Genomic DNA, 21,060 nt, shown 5'->3' on the forward strand with positions numbered 1-21,060 from the left:
ACTCTCTCTACTCTCTCTTCTCTCTCATCCCTATAGCATGAGCTTGTAATGTAGTAATGCAATGTAAAGCGTTTCCATGTTCGTAGAGAGTGATCTGGGCTCTGTCCTGCTCTGAAAATAACATGTGTTACTGATCTAGACTCTCAACAAACAGATTGAAAAGCAGCAGGAATTGAGGGATGATGGGTTCTGTGTTGTGTAATGGTTCTCTCTCTCTTCTTCCTCTCTCTCTCCCTTTCTTTCTCTCCTCCTCCTCCTCCTCCTCCTGTTTATGTGTGAACCTGTGTGTGCATGTGTGTGTGTAATGTTTCCCTAGACCTACCCTCTCTGGGCCTCGGTGCGTTGGCGTTCCAGCTGCCTCTCCATGTCGTCTCTCTGCTGGCGGAGCAGGTCTCTCTGTCTCTGGAGATCCCCAGCCGACCCCCTCATCACCTCCAGCTCTGCCCCCAGGGACTCTGTCTGCTGCTGGAGTCCCACAATCAGCTTCTCCAGGCTGGCCTTCTCACTTGGGGGGAGGAGAGAGAGAGAGAGAGAGAGAGAGAGAGAGAGAGAGAGAGAGAGAGAGAGAGAGAGAGAGAGAGAGAGAGAGAGAGAGATCAAGACAAAGAAGAGAGAGAGATGAGATCAAGACAAAGACGAGAGAGAGATGAGATCAAGACAAAGAAGAGAGAGAGAGAGATGAGATCAAGACAAAGAAGAGAGAGAGAGATGAGATCAAGACAAAGAAGAGAGAGAAAATAGATAGAAAGATGGATAGATAGATAGCTTACTCTTCTCTGAAGTCAGTTTGCTAACTCACATTGTCCAGCTATAACTACAGTGTTTCATATGTTTCATGTGTTACAATTTACTGTATTTACTGTATTTACTGTCTTTACTGCATTTACTGTCTTTACTGTATTTAATGTATTTACTGTCTTTACTGTGTTTACTGTATTTACTGTCTTTATTGTATTTATGTATTTACTGTATTTCTGTGGAATTGTACAAAGAAGAGAGTCCATTAGATGCTCCATCCAATCACTGTCGATGATCTGTCCATAGCAGGTTGTTACCTGTTGAGGAGGTCCAGGGAGGCGCGGAATCTCTGGTTGTCTCTGTGGCTGTCCTCCAGACTCCTACAAGCCTGCTGGTTCTCCCTCTGCACCTCCTGGATCCTCCCCTCCAGGTCCCTCCTCTCCTCCTCCCCTTCCTGCAGATGACTACGCAGAGTATCTACCTGCTCCAGAGCTGCATCCAGCCGGCTACGCAGGTCCTGTTCATCAATCACATTTCAACAATCAATCAAATTTATAAAGCCCTTTTTACATCACCAGTTGTTCATCAATAGGTCTATGTTCTTACGAGTCTTTCCAAGCACAGTCTGTGGTTAGTCCAGGTACTCCAAGACTACTAGTACCATCAGGTTTGGGGTCCATTCCACTTCAACTCCAGTCAATTCAGGAAGTACACTTACATTCCAATTCCTATTCTCTTTCATGATTTTCAATGAGGAACATGTGGGACTGGGACATGTGGGACTGGAATTTTAAATGGAATTGACCCCAAGCCTGGTATCCCATGTTGAGCGAGGGATGTGTCTGACCTGTGTTTGTATCTGGAGACCTTGGACAGCCATCAGGGTGCTGTTGCATTGGGGAGAGCGGCCCCTGAGAGGTGAGGAGGAGGAGGGTGTACCACCCCCATCACCATCAACCAGCTGAACAGCCAGTAGAATGGGTTGGAGAAAGGGAAGGCAACATCCTGAGTATCCTTAATATGTCAAATCTAGACCACATAAACAACATGACAGAGACTGACATACAACTGACATGTTAGTATTGCCATCTCCACGAAGCAGCTGAGGAGGACATATATTAGAATGGGTTGGGGAAAGGGAAGGCAACCTCCCTAGTAGCTTTACTTAAAAGATCTAGAACACAACCTCCTCTGTAGCTTTACTTAAAAGATCTAGAACACAACCTCCTCTGTAGCTTTACTTAAAAGATCTAGAACACAACCTCCTCAGTAGCTTTACTTAAAAGATCTAGAACACAACCTCCTGAGTAGCTTTACTTAAAAGATCTAGAACACAACCTCCCTAGTAGCTTTACTTAAAAGATCTAGAACACAACCTCCCTAGTAGCTTTACTTAAAAGATCTAGAACACAACCTCCTCTGTAGCTTTACTTAAAAGATCTAGAACACAACCTCCTGAGTAGCTTTACTTAAAAGATCTAGAACACAACCTCCTGAGTAGCTTTACTTAAAAGATCTAGAACACATACAAACTGCTAGTTTCTCGGATTCAGACTAAGTCTAGTCTTGGACTACAACACACTGGTCGCGTCCCAAATGTCACCCTATTCCCTATGTAGTGCACTACTTTAGACCAGAGAATGGCACCCTATTCCCTATGTAGTGCACTACTTTAGACCAGAGAATGGCACCCTATTCCCTATGTAGTGCACTACTTTAGACCAGAGAATGGCACCCTATTCCCTATGTAGTGCACTACTTTAGACCAGAGAATGGCACCCTATTCCCTATGTAGTGCACTACTTTAGACCAGAGAATGGCACCCTATTCCCTATGTAGTGCACTACTTTTGACCAGAGAATGGCACCCTATTCCCTATGTAGTGCGCTACTTTAGACCAGAGAATGTCACCCTATTCCCTATGTAGTGCACTACTTTAGACCAGAGAATGTCACCCTATTCCCTATGTAGTGCACTACTTTAGACCAGAGAATGGCACCCTATTCCCTATGTAGTGCACTACTTTAGACCAGAAAATGGCACCCTATTCCCTATGTAGTGCACTACTTTTGACCAGAGCCTTATGGGTCCTGGTCAAAAGTAGTGCACTATATAGGGAACAGGGTGACATTTTAGATGCAGACACTTTTAATTCCAGGACTAAGCTGAATCTGGTTCTGGGAAACCGGCACTGATAGTGAGATGAGTGATATGATATGCCCAGGCCAGGCCTGGTCTGTCTACCTGTTTGATGCTGGTTAGGACCTGCTGGAGGATGTCTACCTGTGTGATGCTGGTTAGGACCTGCTGGAGGATGTCTACCTGTGTGATGCTGGTTAGGACCTGCTGGAGGATGTCTACCTGTGTGATGCTGGTTAGGACCTGCTAGAGGATGTCTACCTGTGTGATGCTGGTTAGGACCTGCTGGAGGATGTCTACCTGTGTGATGCTGGATAGGACCTGCTAGAGGATGTCTACCTGTGTGATGCTGGTTAGGACCTGCTAGAGGATGTCTACCTGTGTGATGCTGGTTAGGACCTGCTAGAGGATGTCTACCTGTGTGATGCTGGTTAGGACCTGCTAGAGGATGTCTACCTGTGTGATGCTGGTTAGGACCTGCTAGAGGATGTCTACCTGTGTGATGCTGGTTAGGACCTGCTAGAGGATGTCTACCTGTGTGATGCTGGTTAGGACCTGCTGGAGGATGTCTACCTGTGTGATGCTGGTTAGGACCTGCTAGAGGATGTCTACCTGTGTGATGCTGGTTAGGACCTGCTAGAGGATGTCTACCTGTTTGATGCTGGTTAGGACCTGCTAGAGGATGTCTACCTGTTTGATGCTGGTTAGGACCTGCTGGAGGCTGAATACCTGTGTGATGCTGGTTAGGACCTGCTAGAGGATGTCTACCTGTGTGATGCTGGTTGGGACCTGCTAGAGGATGTCTACCTCTGTGATGCTGGTAAGGACCTGCTAGAGGATGTCTACCTGTGTGATGCTGGTTAGGACCTGCTAGAGGATGTCTACCTGTGTGATGCTGGTAAGGACCTGCTAGAGGATGTCTACCTGTGTGATGCTGGTAAGGACCTGCTAGAGGATGTCTACCTGTGTGATGCTGGTTAGGACCTGCTAGAGGATGTCTACCTGTGTGATGCTGGTTAGGACCTGCTGGAGGATGTCTACCTGTGTGATGCTGGTAAGGACCTGCTAGAGGATGTCTACCTGTGTGATGCTGGTAAGGACCTGCTAGAGGATGTCTACCTGTGTGATGCTGGTTAGGACCTGCTAGAGGATGTCTACCTGTGTGATGCTGGTTAGGACCTGCTAGAGGATGTCTACCTGTGTGATGCTGGTTAGGACCTGCTGGAGGATGTCTACCTGTGTGATGCTGGTTAGGACCTGCTAGAGGATGTCTACCTGTGTGATGCTGGTTAGGACCTGCTGGAGGATGTCTACCTGTGTGATGCTGGTTAGGACCTGCTAGAGGATGTCTACCTGTGTGATGCTGGTTAGGACCTGCTAGAGGATGTCTACCTGTGTGATGCTGGTTAGGACCTGCTAGAGGATGTCTACCTGTGTGATGCTGGTTAGGACCTGATAGAGGATGTCTACCTGTGTGATGCTGGTTAGGACCTGCTGGAGGATGTCTACCTGTGTGATGCTGGTTAGGACCTTCTGAAGGATGTCTATCTCTGAGAGATAGTCGTCCATCTCTGCCCTGTCATCCGCTCTGCTCGTCTCCTGTAAAGTTGGAATTTTATTTAACTATGCAAGCCAGTTATGAACAAATTCTTATTTACAATGACGGCCTACCAAAAGGCAAAAGGCCTCCTGTGGGGACTGGAGCTGGGATTAAAAATAAAAATAAAGGAAACCATAGGGGTCAAACATACAGGAAGCCATAGATGTCAAACATATAGAAAGCCATAGAGCTCAAACATACAGAAAGCCATAGAGGTCAAACATACAGGAAGTCATAGAGCTCAAACATACAGAAAGCCATAGAGGTCAAACATACAGGAAGTCATAGAGGTCAAACATGCAGGAAGCCATAGATGTCGAACATACAGGAAGCCATAGGGGTCAAACAAAAGGAAGCCATAGATGTCGAAAATACAGGAAGCCATAGGGGTCAAACATAAAGGAAGCCATAGATGTCAAACATACAGGAAGCCATAGGGGTCAAATATACAGAAAGCCATAGATTCCGAACATACGGGAAGCCATAAAGGTCAAACATACAGGAAGCCATAGTGGTCAAACATACAGGAAGCCATAGGGGTCAAACATAAAGGAAGCCATAGATGTTGAAAATACAGGAAGCCATAGGGGTCAAACATACAGGGAACCATAGATTTCGAACATACAGGAAGCCATAGAGGTCAAACATACAGGAAGCCAAAGAGGTCAAACATACAGGAAGCCAAAGAGGTCAAACATACAGGAAGCCATAGTGGTCAAACATACAGGAAACCATAGGGGTCAAATATACAGGAAGACATAGAGGTTAATCATACAGGAAGTCATAGAGGTCAAACATACAGGAAGCCATAGAGGTCAAACATACAGGAAGCCATAGGGGTCAAACATACAGGGAACCATAGATGTCGAACATACAGGAAGCCATAGAGCTCAAACATACAGGAAGCCATAGAGGTCAAACATACAGGAAGCCATAGTGGTCAAACATACAGGAAACCATAGGGGTCAAATATACAGGAAGCCATAGAGGTCAAACATACAGGAAGCCGTAGGGGTCAAACATACAGGAAGCCGTAGGGGTCAAACATACAGGAAGCCATAGAGGTCAAACATACAGGAAGCCATAGAGTTCAAACATACAGGGAACCATAGACGTCAAACATAAAGGAAACCATAGGGGTCAAACATACAGGAAACCATAGAGGTCAAACATACAGGAAGCCATAGAGGTCAAACATACAGGAAGCCATAGGGGTCAAACATACAGGAAGCCATAGAGGTCAAACATACAGGAAGCCATAGAGTTCAAACATACAGGAAGCCATAGAGTTCAAACATACAGGAAGCCATAGGGGTCAAATATGCAGGAATCCATAGAGTTCAAACATAAAGGAAACCATAGATGTCGAACATACAGGAAGCCATAGGGGTCAAACATAAAGGAAGCCATAGATGTCAAACATACAGGAAGCCATAGGGGTCAAATATACAGCAAGCCATAGATTTCGAACATACGGGAAGCCATAGAGGTTAAGCACACAGGAAGTCATAGAGGTCAAACATACAGGAAGCCATAGGGGTCAAACATACAGGATGCCATAGGGGTCAAACATAAAGGAAGCCATAGATGTCAAACATACAGGAAGCCATAGGGGTCAAATATACAGAAAGCCATAGATTCCGAACATACGGGAAGCCATAGAGGTCAAACATACAGGAAGCCATAGTGGTCAAACATACAGGAAGCCATAGGGGTCAAACATGCAGGAAGCCATAGAGTTCAAACATAAAGGAAACCATAGATGTCGAACATACAGGAAGCCATAGGGGTCAAACATAAAGGAAGCCATTGATGTCGAAAATACAGGAAGCCATAGGGGTCAAACATACAGGATGCCATAGGGGTCAAACATAAAGGAAGCCATAGATGTCAAACATACAGGAAGCCATAGGGGTCAAACATAAAGGAAGCCATAGATGTCGAAAATACAGGAAGCCATAGGGGTCAAACATACAGGATGCCATAGGGGTCAAACATAAAGGAAGCCATAGATGTCAAACATACAGGACGCCATAGGGGTCAAATATACAGGATGCCATAGGGGTCAAACATAAAGGAAGCCATAGATGTCAAACATACAGGACGCCATAGGGGTCAAATATACAGGAAGCCATAGAGGTTAAGCATACAGGAAGTCATAGAGGTCAAACATACAGGAAGCCATAGAGTTCAAACATACAGGAAGCCATAGGGGTCAAACATACAGGAAGCCATAGTGGTCAAACATACAGGAAACCATAGGGGTCAAATATACAGGAAGCCATAGAGGTTAATCATACAGGAAGTCATAGAGGTCAAACAAACAGGAAGCCTTAGGGGTCAAACATACAGGAAGCCATAGAGGTCAAACATACAGGAAGCCATAGGGGTCAAACATACAGGGAACCATAGATGTCGAACATACAGGAAGCAATAGAGCTCAAACATACAGGAAGCCATAGAGGTCAAACATACAGGAAGCCATAGTGGTCAAACATACAGGAAACCATAGAGTTCAAACATACAGGAAGCCATAGGGGTCAAACATACAGGAAGCCATAGGGGTCAAACATACAGGAAGCCATAGGGGTCAAACATACAGGAAGCCATAGAGGTCAAACATACAGGAAGCCATAGGGGTCAAACATAAAGGAAGCCATAGATGTCAAACATACAGGAAGCCATAGGGGTCAAATATACAGCAAGCCATAGATTTCGAACATACGGGAAGCCATAGAGGTTAAGCACACAGGAAGTCATAGAGGTCAAACATACAGGAAGCCATAGGGGTCAAACATACAGGATGCCATAGGGGTCAAACATAAAGGAAGCCATAGATGTCAAACATACAGGAAGCCATAGGGGTCAAATATACAGAAAGCCATAGATTCCGAACATACGGGAAGCCATAGAGGTCAAACATACAGGAAGCCATAGTGGTTAAGCATACAGGAAGTCATAGAGGTCAAACATACAGGAAGCCATAGAGTTCAAACATACAGGAAGCCATAGGGGTCAAACATACAGGAAGCCATAGTGGTCAAACATACAGGAAGCCATAGGGGTCAAATATACAGCAAGCCATAGATTTCGAACATACGGGAAGCCATAGAGGTTAAGCACACAGGAAGTCATAGAGGTCAAACATACAGGAAGCCATAGGGGTCAAACATACAGGATGCCATAGGGGTCAAACATAAAGGAAGCCATAGATGTCAAACATACAGGAAGCCATAGGGGTCAAATATACAGAAAGCCATAGATTCCGAACATACGGGAAGCCATAGAGGTCAAACATACAGGAAGCCATAGTGGTCAAACATACAGGAAGCCATAGGGGTCAAACATGCAGGAAGCCATAGAGTTCAAACATAAAGGAAACCATAGATGTCGAACATACAGGAAGCCATAGGGGTCAAACATAAAGGAAGCCATTGATGTCGAAAATACAGGAAGCCATAGGGGTCAAACATACAGGATGCCATAGGGGTCAAACATAAAGGAAGCCATAGATGTCAAACATACAGGAAGCCATAGGGGTCAAACATAAAGGAAGCCATAGATGTCGAAAATACAGGAAGCCATAGGGGTCAAACATACAGGATGCCATAGGGGTCAAACATAAAGGAAGCCATATATGTCAAACATACAGGACGCCATAGGGGTCAAATATACAGGAAGCCATAGAGGTTAAGCATACAGGAAGTCATAGAGGTCAAACATACAGGAAGCCATAGAGTTCAAACATACAGGAAGCCATAGGGGTCAAACATACAGGAAGCCATAGGTGGTCAAACATACAGGAAACCATAGGGGTCAAATATACAGGAAGCCATAGAGGTTAATCATACAGGAAGTCATAGAGGTCAAACAAACAGGAAGCCTTAGGGGTCAAACATACAGGAAGCCATAGAGGTCAAACATACAGGAAGCCATAGGGGTCAAACATACAGGGAACCATAGATGTCGAACATACAGGAAGCAATAGAGCTCAAACATACAGGAAGCCATAGAGGTCAAACATACAGGAAGCCATAGGGGTCAAACATACAGGAAGCCATAGAGGTCAAACATACAGGAAGCCATAGAGTTCAAACATACAGGAAGCCATAGAGTTCAAACATACAGGAAGCCATAGGGGTCAAACATACAGGAAGCCATAGGGGTCAAACATACAGGAAGCCGTAGGGGTCAAACATACAGGAAGCCATAGTGGTCAAACATACAGGAAGCCATAGGGGTCAAACATACAGGAAGCCATAGAGGTCAAACATACAGGAAGCCATAGAGTTCAAACATACAGGAAGCCATAGGGGTCAAACATACAGGAAGCCATAGGGGTCAAACATACAGGAAGCCGTAGAGGTCAAACATACAGGAAGCCATAGGGGTCAAACATACAGGAAGCCATAGAGGTCAAACATACAGGAAGCCATAGGGGTCAAACATACAGGAAGCCATAGGGGTCAAACATACAGGAAGCCATAGGGGTCAAACATACAGGAAACCATAGAGGTCAAACATACAGGAAGCCATAGATGTCGAAAATACAGGAAGCCATAGGGGTCAAACATACAGGATGCCATAGGGGTCAAACATAAAGGAAGCCATAGATGTCAAACATACAGGACGCCATAGGGGTCAAATATACAGGAAGCCATAGAGGTTAAGCATACAGGAAGTCATAGAGGTCAAACATACAGGAAGCCATAGAGTTCAAACATACAGGAAGCCATAGGTGTCAAACATACAGGAAGCCATAGTGGTCAAACATACAGGAAACCATAGGGGTCAAATATACAGGAAGCCATAGAGGTTAATCATACAGGAAGTCATAGAGGTCAAACAAACAGGAAGCCTTAGGGGTCAAACATACAGGAAGCCATAGAGGTCAAACATACAGGAAGCCATAGGGGTCAAACATACAGGGAACCATAGATGTCGAACATACAGGAAGCAATAGAGCTCAAACATACAGGAAGCCATAGAGGTCAAACATACAGGAAGCCATAGTGGTCAAACATACAGGAAACCATAGAGTTCAAACATACAGGAAGCCATAGGGGTCAAACATACAGGAAGCCATAGGGGTCAAACATACAGGAAGCCATAGGGGTCAAACATACAGGAAGCCATAGAGGTCAAACATACAGGAAGTCATAGAGGTCAAACATACAGGAAGCCATAGAGGTCAAACATAAAGGAAGCCATAGAGGTCAAACATACAGGAAGCCATAGAGGTCAAACATAAAGGAAGCCATAGAGGTCAAACATACAGGAAGCCATAGGGGTCAAACATACAGGAAGCCATAGAGGTCAAACATACAGGAAGCCATAGAGTTCAAACATACAGGAAGCCATAGAGTTCAAACATACAGGAAGCCATAGGGGTCAAACATACAGGAAGCCATAGGGGTCAAACATACAGGAAGCCGTAGGGGTCAAACATACAGGAAGCCATAGTGGTCAAACATACAGGAAGCCATAGGGGTCAAACATACAGGAAGCCATAGAGGTCAAACATACAGGAAGCCATAGAGTTCAAACATACAGGAAGCCATAGGGGTCAAACATACAGGAAGCCATAGGGGTCAAACATACAGGAAGCCGTAGAGGTCAAACATACAGGAAGCCATAGGGGTCAAACATACAGGAAGCCATAGAGGTCAAACATAAAGGAAGCCATAGAGGTCAAACATACAGGAAGCCATAGGGGTCAAACATACAGGAAGCCATAGAGGTCAAACATACAGGAAGCCATAGAGTTCAAACATACAGGAAGCCATAGAGTTCAAACATACAGGAAGCCATAGGGGTCAAACATACAGGAAGCCATAGGGGTCAAACATACAGGAAGCCGTAGGGGTCAAACATACAGGAAGCCATAGTGGTCAAACATACAGGAAGCCATAGGGGTCAAACATACAGGAAGCCATAGAGGTCAAACATACAGGAAGCCATAGAGTTCAAACATACAGGAAGCCATAGGGGTCAAACATACAGGAAGCCATAGGGGTCAAACATACAGGAAGCCGTAGAGGTCAAACATACAGGAAGCCATAGGGGTCAAACATACAGGAAGCCATAGAGGTCAAACATACAGGAAGCCATAGTGGTCAAACATACAGGAAGCCATAGGGGTCAAACATACAGGAAGCCATAGAGGTCAAACATACAGGAAGCCATAGGGGTCAAACATACAGGGAACCATAGATTTCGAACATACAGGAAGCCATAGAGGTCAAACATACAGGAAGCCATAGAGGTCAAACATACAGGAAGCCATAGAGGTCAAACATACAGGAAGCCATAGAGGTCAAACATACAGGAAGTCATGGGGGTCAGCGGGCGCCCACAGAGTGGGGACAGCCTGACATAAAGCCCACGGAGGGGGGCATCCCCACCTCCTCCCACCTCCTCCCCCCTCCTCTCACCCCTGACATATCCCAGACTGCACCAGACTGTCTACCGCCTCCAGACAGTCAACAAGGAAGTGGTGGAGTATATCAGAAGTTAGGGTCCCAGACGACAGACTACAACCCACCCAGCGGTCCCTGGGGTCAAATCATCCTGTATGTGTGCGTGTCTGTGTGATTGTGTGTGTGTGTGTGTCTCACCATTGTGTCCAGCCTGGTCTGCATGGCGGCAAGGCCTGTATCCTTCTCACTGTTCTGGGCTCTGAGACGTTTCACCATGTCTGTCAGCTCCAGGATTCTACAACACACACACACACACACACACACACACACACACACACACACGCACACGTACGCACACGTACGCACATACGCACATACACACACAATCACACTCTCACACACTCACACTCTCACACACACACACACACACACACACACACACACACACACACACACACACACACACACACACACTTTTCAGATCATATAGCCTAGGCATCTGACAGCATGGTCTGAGGAAGTACTCATGAAAAGAGACCCTGAACCCTCTTATGTTCCCTGTGCTAGATAACATGTTCCCTGTGCCAGATAACATGTTCCCTGTGCTAGATAACATGTTCCCTGTGCTAGATAACATGTTCCCTGTGCTAGTTAACATGTTCCCTGTGCCAGATAACATGTTCCCTGTGCTAGATAACATGTTCCCTGTGCCAGATAACATGTTCCCTGTGCTAGATAACATGTTCACTGTGCTAGATAACATGTTCCCTGTGCCAGATAACATGTTCCCTGTGCTAAATAACATGTTTCCTGTGCCAGATAACATGTTCCCTGTGCTAAATAACATGTTTCCTGTGCCAGATAACATGTTCCCTGTGCCAGATAACATGTTTCCTGAGCTAAATAACATGTTTCCTGAGCTAAATAACATGTTCCCTGTGCTAGATAACATGTTCCCTGTGCCAGATAACATGTTCCCTGTGCTAAATAACATGTTTCCTGTGCCAGATAACATGTTCCCTGTGCCAGATAACATGTTCCCTGTGCTAGATAACATGTTCCCTGTGCTAGATAACATGTTTCCTGTGCCAGATAACATGTTCCCTGTGCTAGATAACATGTTCCCTGTGCCAGATAACATGTTCCCTGTGTTAGATAACATGTTCCCTGTGCTAGATAACATGTTCCCTGTGCCAGATAACATGTTCCCTGTGCTAGATAACATGTTCCCTGTGCTAGATAACATGTTCCCTGTGCTAGATAACATGTTCCCTGTGCTAAATAACATGTTCCCTGTGCTAGATAACATGTTCCCTGTGCTAGATAACATGTTCCCTGTGGTAAATAACATATTCCCTGTGCTAAATAACATGTTCCCTGTGCTAGATAACATGGTCCCTGTGCCAGATAACATGTTCCCTGTGCTAGATAACATGTTCCCTGTGCCAGATAACATGTTCCCTGTGCCAGATAACATGTTTCCTGTGCTAGATAGCATGTTCCCTGTGCCAGATAACATGTTCCCTGTGCTAGATAACATGTTCCCTGTGCTAAGCAACATGTTCCCTGTGCTAGATAACATGTTCCCTGTGCTAGGTAACATGTTCCCTGTGCTAGGTAACATGTTTCCTGTGCTAGATAACATGTTCCCTGTGCCAGATAACATGTTCCCTGTGCCAGATAACATGTTCCCTGTGCCAGATAACATGTTCCCTGTGCTAGGTAATGCCTTCATAGACTTTCTGTATAACAAACCCCATCTTCCTTTATTCTATAGCACTTCTGCTTTCATTAGAAAAGGCAAGCTACTGTAACATTCAGGGTGACGTGTTCAGTGTTGGATCGGCCACCAAGAGAGACGGACGGACAAAGAGTTGAATTCTAGTTTCTCAGCGTCCCAGAGACAGACAAGCAGGCAGGCAAGACGGACAGACGGACAGTTAGGCAGGCAGGCAAGATGGACAGACGGACAGTTAGGCAGGCAGGCAAGACGGACAGACGGACATTTAGGCAGGCAAGACAGACAGGCAGTTAGGCAGGCAGGCAAGACAGATAGAAAGACAGTTAGGCAGGCAGGCAAGACAGACAGGCAGTTAGGCAGGCAGGCAAGACAGATAGAAAGACAGTTAGGCAGGCAGGCAAGACAGACAGACAGGCGGACAGTTAGGCAGGCAGGCAAGACAGATAGAAAGACAGTTAGGCAGGCAGGCAAGACAGACAGACAGGCGGACAGTTAGGCAGGCAAGACAGGCAAGACAGAAAGAAAGACAGTTAGGCAGGCAGGCACGCAAGACAGACAGACAGACAGGCAGTTAGGCAAGAAAGACAAGCAGGCAGGCAGGCAGGCAAGACAGACAGACAGACAGACAGACAGACAGACAGACAGACAGACAGACAGGCAGACAGGCAGACAGGCAGACAGGCAGACAGACAGACAGACAGACAGACAGACAGACAAACAGACAGACAGACATACCTGGAGTTGAGCTCTACTTTCTCCGCGTCCCAGTGTCCCTGCAGCTGCATGGCTTCCCTCAGCTTGTCCCTCAGCTGCCTCTCCAGCTCTGACACCTCCGGGCCACTAGGGGCGCTGTGCTGGGTCACACTGGCCTCCAGAGACATACAGGCCACATGTAGACGACGGCTCGCAGTCACACACTCCCCACGTATGTCAGACAGACTCCTATAGACAGAGGAACATGGGTTCACAATGGAACATGGGTCTACAGGGTTAACATGACACAACTGGTAAGTAGATTTGTGGTCCTGTGTAGCTCAGCTGGTAGAGCATGGCGCTTGTAACGCCAGGGTAGTGGGTTCGATCCCCGGGACCACCCATATGTAAAAATGTATGCACACATGACTGTAAGTCACTTTGGATAAAAGCGTCTGCTAAATATTATATTATTAGAAAACCGACTGCTCCTCAAATGGCACCCTATTCCCTATTTAGTGCATTACTTTTGACCACCAGACCGTTACGAGCCCTGGTCAACAGTAGTGCACTACATAGGGAATAGGGTGCCATTGGGATGCAACCAGGCTTAACACGACATAACTGGTAAGTATTGTTTGCAAGCAAACAGAAAACAGACCCAATGTCTTTAGTTTTGAAGTTGTGACCCATTGGTTTTTCATTAGGAAAAAGGGTTTGAATGTTCCTATTGAGGTCAAGATGGATTCTGCCTGTAACACTTTAGCTCCAAATCCTGCAGCTCGCTTTGAACTGGGACTGTCTCATGTTTGACTCCGACCTCAAACACCAGGTGTTGCTGTCCACAAGCAGAGTAGAGCGTGTCACGGCTAATTACTCAACGATGCTCCCAGTTGTTGGTGTTCATACATGACATTAGGCAAGTGTTCAACTTCAGCTGCATTTAGCTTTATCCTGATGGATGCCTCAGCCACAGACCAGGGGGCACCCAGAGCCATCCGTCCCCAGCGACCTTTGATCCTAGGCAGGGATGGATGGAGCGGGATCATGGGGTTCAGGCTGTGGAAGGGTGTAGGAGCGGATGACTGGAGGGGTACTTGTGTGATCCCCAGGTTTTGGTGGGAGTCTGGATGGCAGTGTGGATGAGGGGAGGGGACTACACAGGGATCCCAGGGTGCCTAGAGTCTGGAGGGACTGTCTGGTGAATGTCTGGACGGTTCCTGGAGGAGGCTCGGAGGGGGTTCTGAGAGGTCTGGAGGGGCTGTCTGGTGAATGTCTGGACGGTTCCTGGAGGAGGCTTGGAGGGGCTTCTGAGAGGTCTCGAGGGGCTGTCTGGTGAATGTCTGGACGGTTCCTGGAGGGGGCTCGGAGGGGGTTCTGAGAGGTCTGGAGGGGGTGTCAAGGGATCCTGTCAGGTTCCTGGATGGGGTCTGACGAGGTCACCACACTCACCTGTCAGCGAAGGTCCTGAGCTGGGTGAAGGTGCTCCGTAGGGAGGCTGCCTGCCGCCACAGGGCCCTCACACGGGCCTGCTCACGACCCACCCGGGAGGCACGCGTCTGGGGAGGGAGACAGGGCATGGGGAGGGAGACAGGTCATGGGGAGGGAGACAGGGCATGGGGAGGGAGACAGGGCATGGGGAGGGAGACAGGTCATGGGGAGGGAGACAGGTCATGGGGAGGGAGACAGGTCATGGGGAGGGAGACAGGGCATGGGGAGGGAGACAGGGCATGGGGAGGGAGACAGGGCATGGGGAGGGAGACAGGGCATGGGGAGGGAGACAGGTCATGGGGAGGGAGACAGGTCATGGGGAGGGAGACAGGTCATGGGGAGGGAGACAGGTCATGGGGAGGGAGACAGGGCATGGGGAGGGAGACAGGGCATGGGGAGGGAGACAGGGCATGGGGAGGGAGACAGGGCATGGGGAGGGAGACAGGTCATGGGTAGGAGGGTCAAGGAAGATGGGGGATGTCTAACCCTGAGACTACTATGGCTGTAGACTCCTATGTTGTCACTCCAATGGTGATTTTACAGCCATGTCTCTCTCTCTCTCTCAATTCAATTTCAATTTAAGGGCTTTTTTGGTATGGGAAACACATGTTTAAGCAAGTGAAGTAGATAGTAAACAAAAGTGAAATCAACAATAAATATTAACAGTAAACATTACACTCAGAAGTTCCAAAAGAATAAAGACATTTCAAATGTCATATTATGTCTATATACAGTGTTGTAACAATGTGCAAATAGTTAAAGTACAAATGGGAAAAGAAATCAACATAAATATGGGTTGTATTTACAATGGTGTTTGTTCTTCACTGGTTGCCCTTTTCTTGTGGCAACAGGTCACAAATCTTGCTGCTGTGATGGCACACTGTGGTATTTCACCAAGTAGATATGGGAGTTTATCAAAATTGGGTTTGTTTTCAAATTCTTTGTGGATCTGTGTATTCTGAGGGAAATATGTGTCTCTAATATGGTCATACATTTGGCAGGAGGTTAGGAAGTGCAGTTCAGTTTCCACCTCATTTTGTGGGCAGTGTGCACATAGCCTGTCTTCTCTTGAGAGCCAGGTCTGCCTCTGGCGGCCTTTCTCAATAGCAAGGCTATGCTCACTGAGTCTGTACATAGTCAAAGCTTTCCTTAAGTTTGGGTCAGTCACAGTGGTCAGGTATTCTGCCACTGTGTACTCTCTGTTTAGGGCCAAATAGCATTCTAGTTTGCACAGTTTTTTGTTAATTCTTTCCAATGTGTCAAGCAATTCTCTTTTTGTTTTCTCATGATTTGGTTGGGTCTAATTGTGTTGTTGTCCTGGGGCTCTGTGGGGTCTGGCTGAGGGGACTCTTCTCCAGGTTAATCTCTCTGTTGGTGATGGCTTTGTTATGGAAGGTTTGGGGATCGTTTCTCCCCCCCCCCCCCAGTTTTTTTGCATGTCTTAAATCAGGGGTGTCAAACGTCCGGCCCACGGGCCGGATCAGGCCCGCAAACGGGTTTAATCCGGCCCGCGAGATGATTTTGTAAAGTATAAAAATGCGCTGCAATTTTTCAATAAAATAAACTGCTGTTCCAATTGCGTCCACTGGATGGCGCAATAGCAATTGTGTTAAGCAAGCAAACTGTTTATACCGGGGCAGAGCAAGTAGGTCAAGTCTGTGTTTACTCACAGCCGAGACATCAGTGACGCTGCAGTGAAAGCTAGCTACCTCATTGCTAATGAAATCACAGTGGCTTCAAAACCATTTAGTGAGGGTGAATTTATAAAAACATGCATGATGAAGGCAGCTGAGATTGTGTGCCCTGAAAATCGTCAGGCTTTTGTAAATATCAGCCTGACAAGAAACACAGTTGCAGACAGGATTTCCGATCTTTCAGTGGATTTGGACAGCCAGTTGAAGCAAAAAGTAAAGTCATTTATTGCGTTTTCGGTTGCAATTGATGAAAGCACGGACATTACAGATGTTGCACAACTGGCCATTTTCATCCGCGGAGTTGATGACACATTGACCGTCACCGAGGAGTTCGTGGAGTTGGTGCCGATGACAGATACAACGACAGCAGCTGATATTTTTACCGCACTCGTCGGCGCGCTGGACAGGGTCGGAGTGGACTGGTCCCGCGCTGTCAGCCTGGCTACAGATGGTGCGCCCTCAATGATCGGGAAAAAAGCAGGCGTTGTGACAAAGTTCAGAGAGAAAGTGCAATCTACAAATGGAGGATGTGATTTTTTGACTTTTCACTGTATTTTGCACCAGGAGGCTTTGTGTTGCAAGTCATTAAAGATGGATAACGTCATGAAGGTGGTCATCCAAACTGTTAATTTCATCCGATCCAGAAGCCTGAATCACCGTCAGTTTGACAGCCTTCTCAGAGAGAAAGACCACATCTATGGCCTGCCATACCACACTGAGGTAAGATGGTTAAGCCGAGGTGCTGAGGCGTTTCTTTGATTTACGAGAAGAAATTGAACAGTGTTAGAATTCCATTCCACAGAATGGATGCAGGACCTTGCATTTATGGTGGATGTTACAGAGCACCTGAATAACTTGAACAAACAGCTGCAAGGGCGCAACAAAGTTGTCACGCAGTATTATGACAGCATACGTTCTTTCAAGTTGAAGCTGTCATTGTGGGAGACGCAACTTGCCGGTGGTGATGCAGCTCACTTCCCCTGTCTGAAAAATTTGTGCGCGACCCAACATGTGGCAGACATGAAGCGGTTCAAAGATAAAATAACGGGACTGTTACGGGAGTTTGAGCAATGCTTTCAGATTTTTGGTGAACTGGAGAAAGACTTCAACGTTTTTTGCTCGCCATTCACCGTGAATCCCTCTGATCTGCCCGTCAGCATCCAACTTGAAATAATAGACTTTTTGCCGCAGCTGGCTTGGACACATTTTATCAGAATCTCTTGCCAGGTTACCCCAACTTGACAGCCCTCGCTGCAAAACTGTTGTGCATGTTTGGAACCACATATCTTTGTGAGCAAGTTTTCTCTGTAATGAGCATAAATAAAACAAAGCTGCGCTCAAGGCTCACGCACAAGCACTTGAATCACATCCTGAAGTTGGCTGCCACTCAGGATGTGACGCCTGATATTGATGCGCTGGTGAAAGCTAAAAGATGCCAGGTATCAGGAGTCAAATAAACTATGCAACCCCACTTAAAGTGCTACATGAGACACCCTGATATAGTTCTGTGATCTGTGATATACTTCTGTGAATCTCTGAGGCATTGTGTGTTTGTGTGTTCTTTGTCCTCAGAACTTTCAAATAACTTGAGGTGTTTTATGATTAATAGTGATGTTGTGCTTTTGGACACACTGTCCTCAGGCTCCAGCTTTATGTTTATATGTTTTTATGTGCTATTGTTTTTAATTGATTTTATTTTATTTGTATATTTAACCTATTCTTGACTCTGTGGTTCTTGCACTTGTTTGTGGAACAGGATTTCATTCTTTTTATCTACATTTCTGCCTGAGAAATGACCCCCTGATATAGTTCTGTGATCTGTGAAACAGTTATGTTAATCACTGAGGCATTGTGTGTTTGTGTTCTTTTTCTTTAGAATTTTCAAATAAACTTGACGTGTTTTATGATTAATAGTGATGTTGTGCTTGTACTATTTTGGACACACTGTCCTCAGGCTCCAGCTTTATGTTGTATGTTGATCGTATTAAAACAAAGAAAACAATCTGAAGTTGTTGTTTTTAAGTTATATATACCATGATTTTTCCGGTCCGGCCCACTTGGGAATAGATTTTCCTCCATGTGGCCCCTGAGCTAAAATGAGTTTGACACCCCTGTCTTAAATGAAATATCCTTGGACTGTTCTCCTAACATTCACAAAAATGTTCTGCATAACATCTGTAACAACCACCACAGAACATTCCCCAAACGTTCTCATTTGGTTTCCAGGCAATGTAGTACACACCACGTACCAGTAATGTTTTCCCAGCAAACCAACAATGATCCTGTGAAAGTTCCCAGAACATTCGTTTGGTGGTTGCGGCAAATGTTCTCATGACACAAAAGCTGTCCAGTCGTTACCACAACATTCTCAGCATGCGACTTTGTAGCTGCTTAAAGCATAATAATGGAAATTCGCATTGGAGGACTGTATTGTAGGACCACTACAAGCTGATATAGACGCACATGGGATTTACTACTGAACAACATCCTCACTGATAGAGGTCTAGACTTTCTCTGCCTCGCTGAGACTTGGCATCAGCCCAATGAGTACATATCCCCCAACCAATGCACTCCATCTGGCTACACCTACCTGGACCGTCCTCACACATCCGGATGGGTTGGCGGATTGGCTGCAATCTGCAGGACTGACCGCACTGAGAAGTCTACGCCGGTACCAGCTGTCTCATGGCTTTCAAGATCACCGGCTCTGTATCAGTACTGGCTGTGCTGATTTATCGGCCTCCTAAGCTCAACTCTGACATTCTTGTTAAACTATCTGAGTTACTAACCCTCCTGAGCACCTTGTGCCCTGCTATTTATTTTTATTTAACTAGGCAAGTCAGTTAAGAACAAATTCTTATTCACAATGATGGCCTACACCGGCCAAACCCGGACGACGCTGGGCCAATTGTGCGCCGCCCTATGGGACTCCCAATCACGGCCGGTTGTGATACAGCCTGGAATCGAACCAGGGGGGTCTGTAGTGACGCCTCAAGCACTGAGATGCAGTGCCTTAGACCGCTGCGCCACTCGGTCTGTAGTGACGCCTCAAGCACTGAGATGCAGTGCCTTAGACCGCTGCGCCACTCGGTCTGTAGTGACGCCTATAGCACTGAGATGCAGTGCCTTAGACCGCTGCGCCACTCGGTCTGTAGTGACGCCTCAACCACTGAGATGCAGTGCCTTAGACCGCTGCGCCACTCGGTCTGTAGTGACGCCTCAAGCACTGAGATGCAGTGCCTTAGATCGCTGCGCCACTAGCTATGCTAGTGATTGGTGATTTCAACATACATGCCGACTGCCCTGACTGCAGTCTCTCTACCGGCCTGGCTGATGTCCTGGACAACTCTGGACTCCAACAGCACGTGGACTTTGCCACCCACTAAAAAAAATTGGCCATACACTGGACCTGGTCTGTACCTCAGGCGTGGATCTCGCCAAATGTGTCAGGTTTGTCCGACCATAAACTCATCACCTTCACTCTAGCTATTCCTCTACCCACTCGGCCCAGAAAACACTCCATTCAATTTAGGAGCCTGAAAACTATAAACACGGCCCGGCTTGCTGAATCCATCTCCAACCTGCCAGTTCCAGACAATATCAGGGCTGCAGAGTCTCTGTCCTCCTTTAAAACACAGCTAAAGACTGAGCTGTTCAGAAAAGCTTTCATGGACCTCTGTTAATTCTGTTCTCCTGTCCTCCAGATCTGATGACATCTGGATACAGCTTTGATTGTTGTCTGTGTTCTGTGTTTTGGATCGTTTTTATTATTCATTTTTTTAAATTAAATGTTTGTGCCTTGGGTGTGAGAAAAGCACTTTACAAATTAAATTAATTATTATTTAATTCATAGGACATTTGAACAGCATTTAGTTTGAAGGTTCTGAGCCTGTGTAGTTTGAAGCTGAAATGTCTGGTTCCTAAACCAAGTGTTTTATTCTCTGCACCACCAGGGAAGTTCTCGTTCAACTTATTTTTTCAGTATATAGCCATGGCAGTATGGTCGCCATGGCAGTATGGTCGCCATGGCAGTATGGTCGCCATGGCAGTATGGTCAATCAGGAATTCCATGCTTCCTTTTTTAGCCTTCTAAGACATAACTAAACCAGGGATATACTGGTAACTGGGTTATTCACCATTACTTCACCCATGTTCTTTATATGCTGCGTACATCTGGGCCAATATTTACAAGGTAAGCGCTGATTTAGGATCACTTTTGCTTTTCAGACCATGAAAAATAAGACAGAGGGTACCACGTCAAGCATCTCAAAGTAGGAATTATACTGTGTGTGTTTTTTAAAAAGTTGAACGGTCCATTTTTACACAATGTTTTTATTTATTTTTTATTCTGCATTTCTGACTGGATTCATAAATCTTGACAAAATAAAGACATCCTCTCAATTTCACAGTTTTTTTTTTTTCTCAAAAGAAATGTGGTGAAAGAGTATGTGGTATTGAACCTGCAATCTTTGGCTCTGCAACCAGATAAATTAACCCTCTGCACCACAAGAGGACAGCTGAGGGATTGTTTTTTTTTTGTATTTT

General features: G+C 46.1%; 1 protein-coding gene across 1 annotated transcript in view; it reads right to left on the minus strand.

Moving 5' to 3' along the window:
- Window positions 1–318: 318 nt before the first annotated feature.
- The window catches only part of LOC311120649 (rootletin-like), a gene marked incomplete at both ends in the record, with an annotated part of 34,089 nt that continues 13,347 nt past the window's right edge, over window positions 319–21,060 (minus strand). The window contains 7 exons of the mRNA XM_084195232.1: window positions 319–505; window positions 1,056–1,255; window positions 1,586–1,699; window positions 4,387–4,476; window positions 11,095–11,191; window positions 13,373–13,579; window positions 14,783–14,889. Of these exons, the coding sequence (XP_084051358.1) occupies window positions 319–505; window positions 1,056–1,255; window positions 1,586–1,699; window positions 4,387–4,476; window positions 11,095–11,191; window positions 13,373–13,579; window positions 14,783–14,889 (1,002 nt within the window). The remainder of the gene's footprint in view (window positions 506–1,055; window positions 1,256–1,585; window positions 1,700–4,386; window positions 4,477–11,094; window positions 11,192–13,372; window positions 13,580–14,782; window positions 14,890–21,060) is intronic.

This window comes from Coregonus lavaretus (assembly GCF_964263955.1).
Source record: "Coregonus lavaretus genome assembly, contig: HAP1_SCAFFOLD_4142, whole genome shotgun sequence".
NCBI lineage: Eukaryota > Metazoa > Chordata > Actinopteri > Salmoniformes > Salmonidae > Coregonus > Coregonus lavaretus.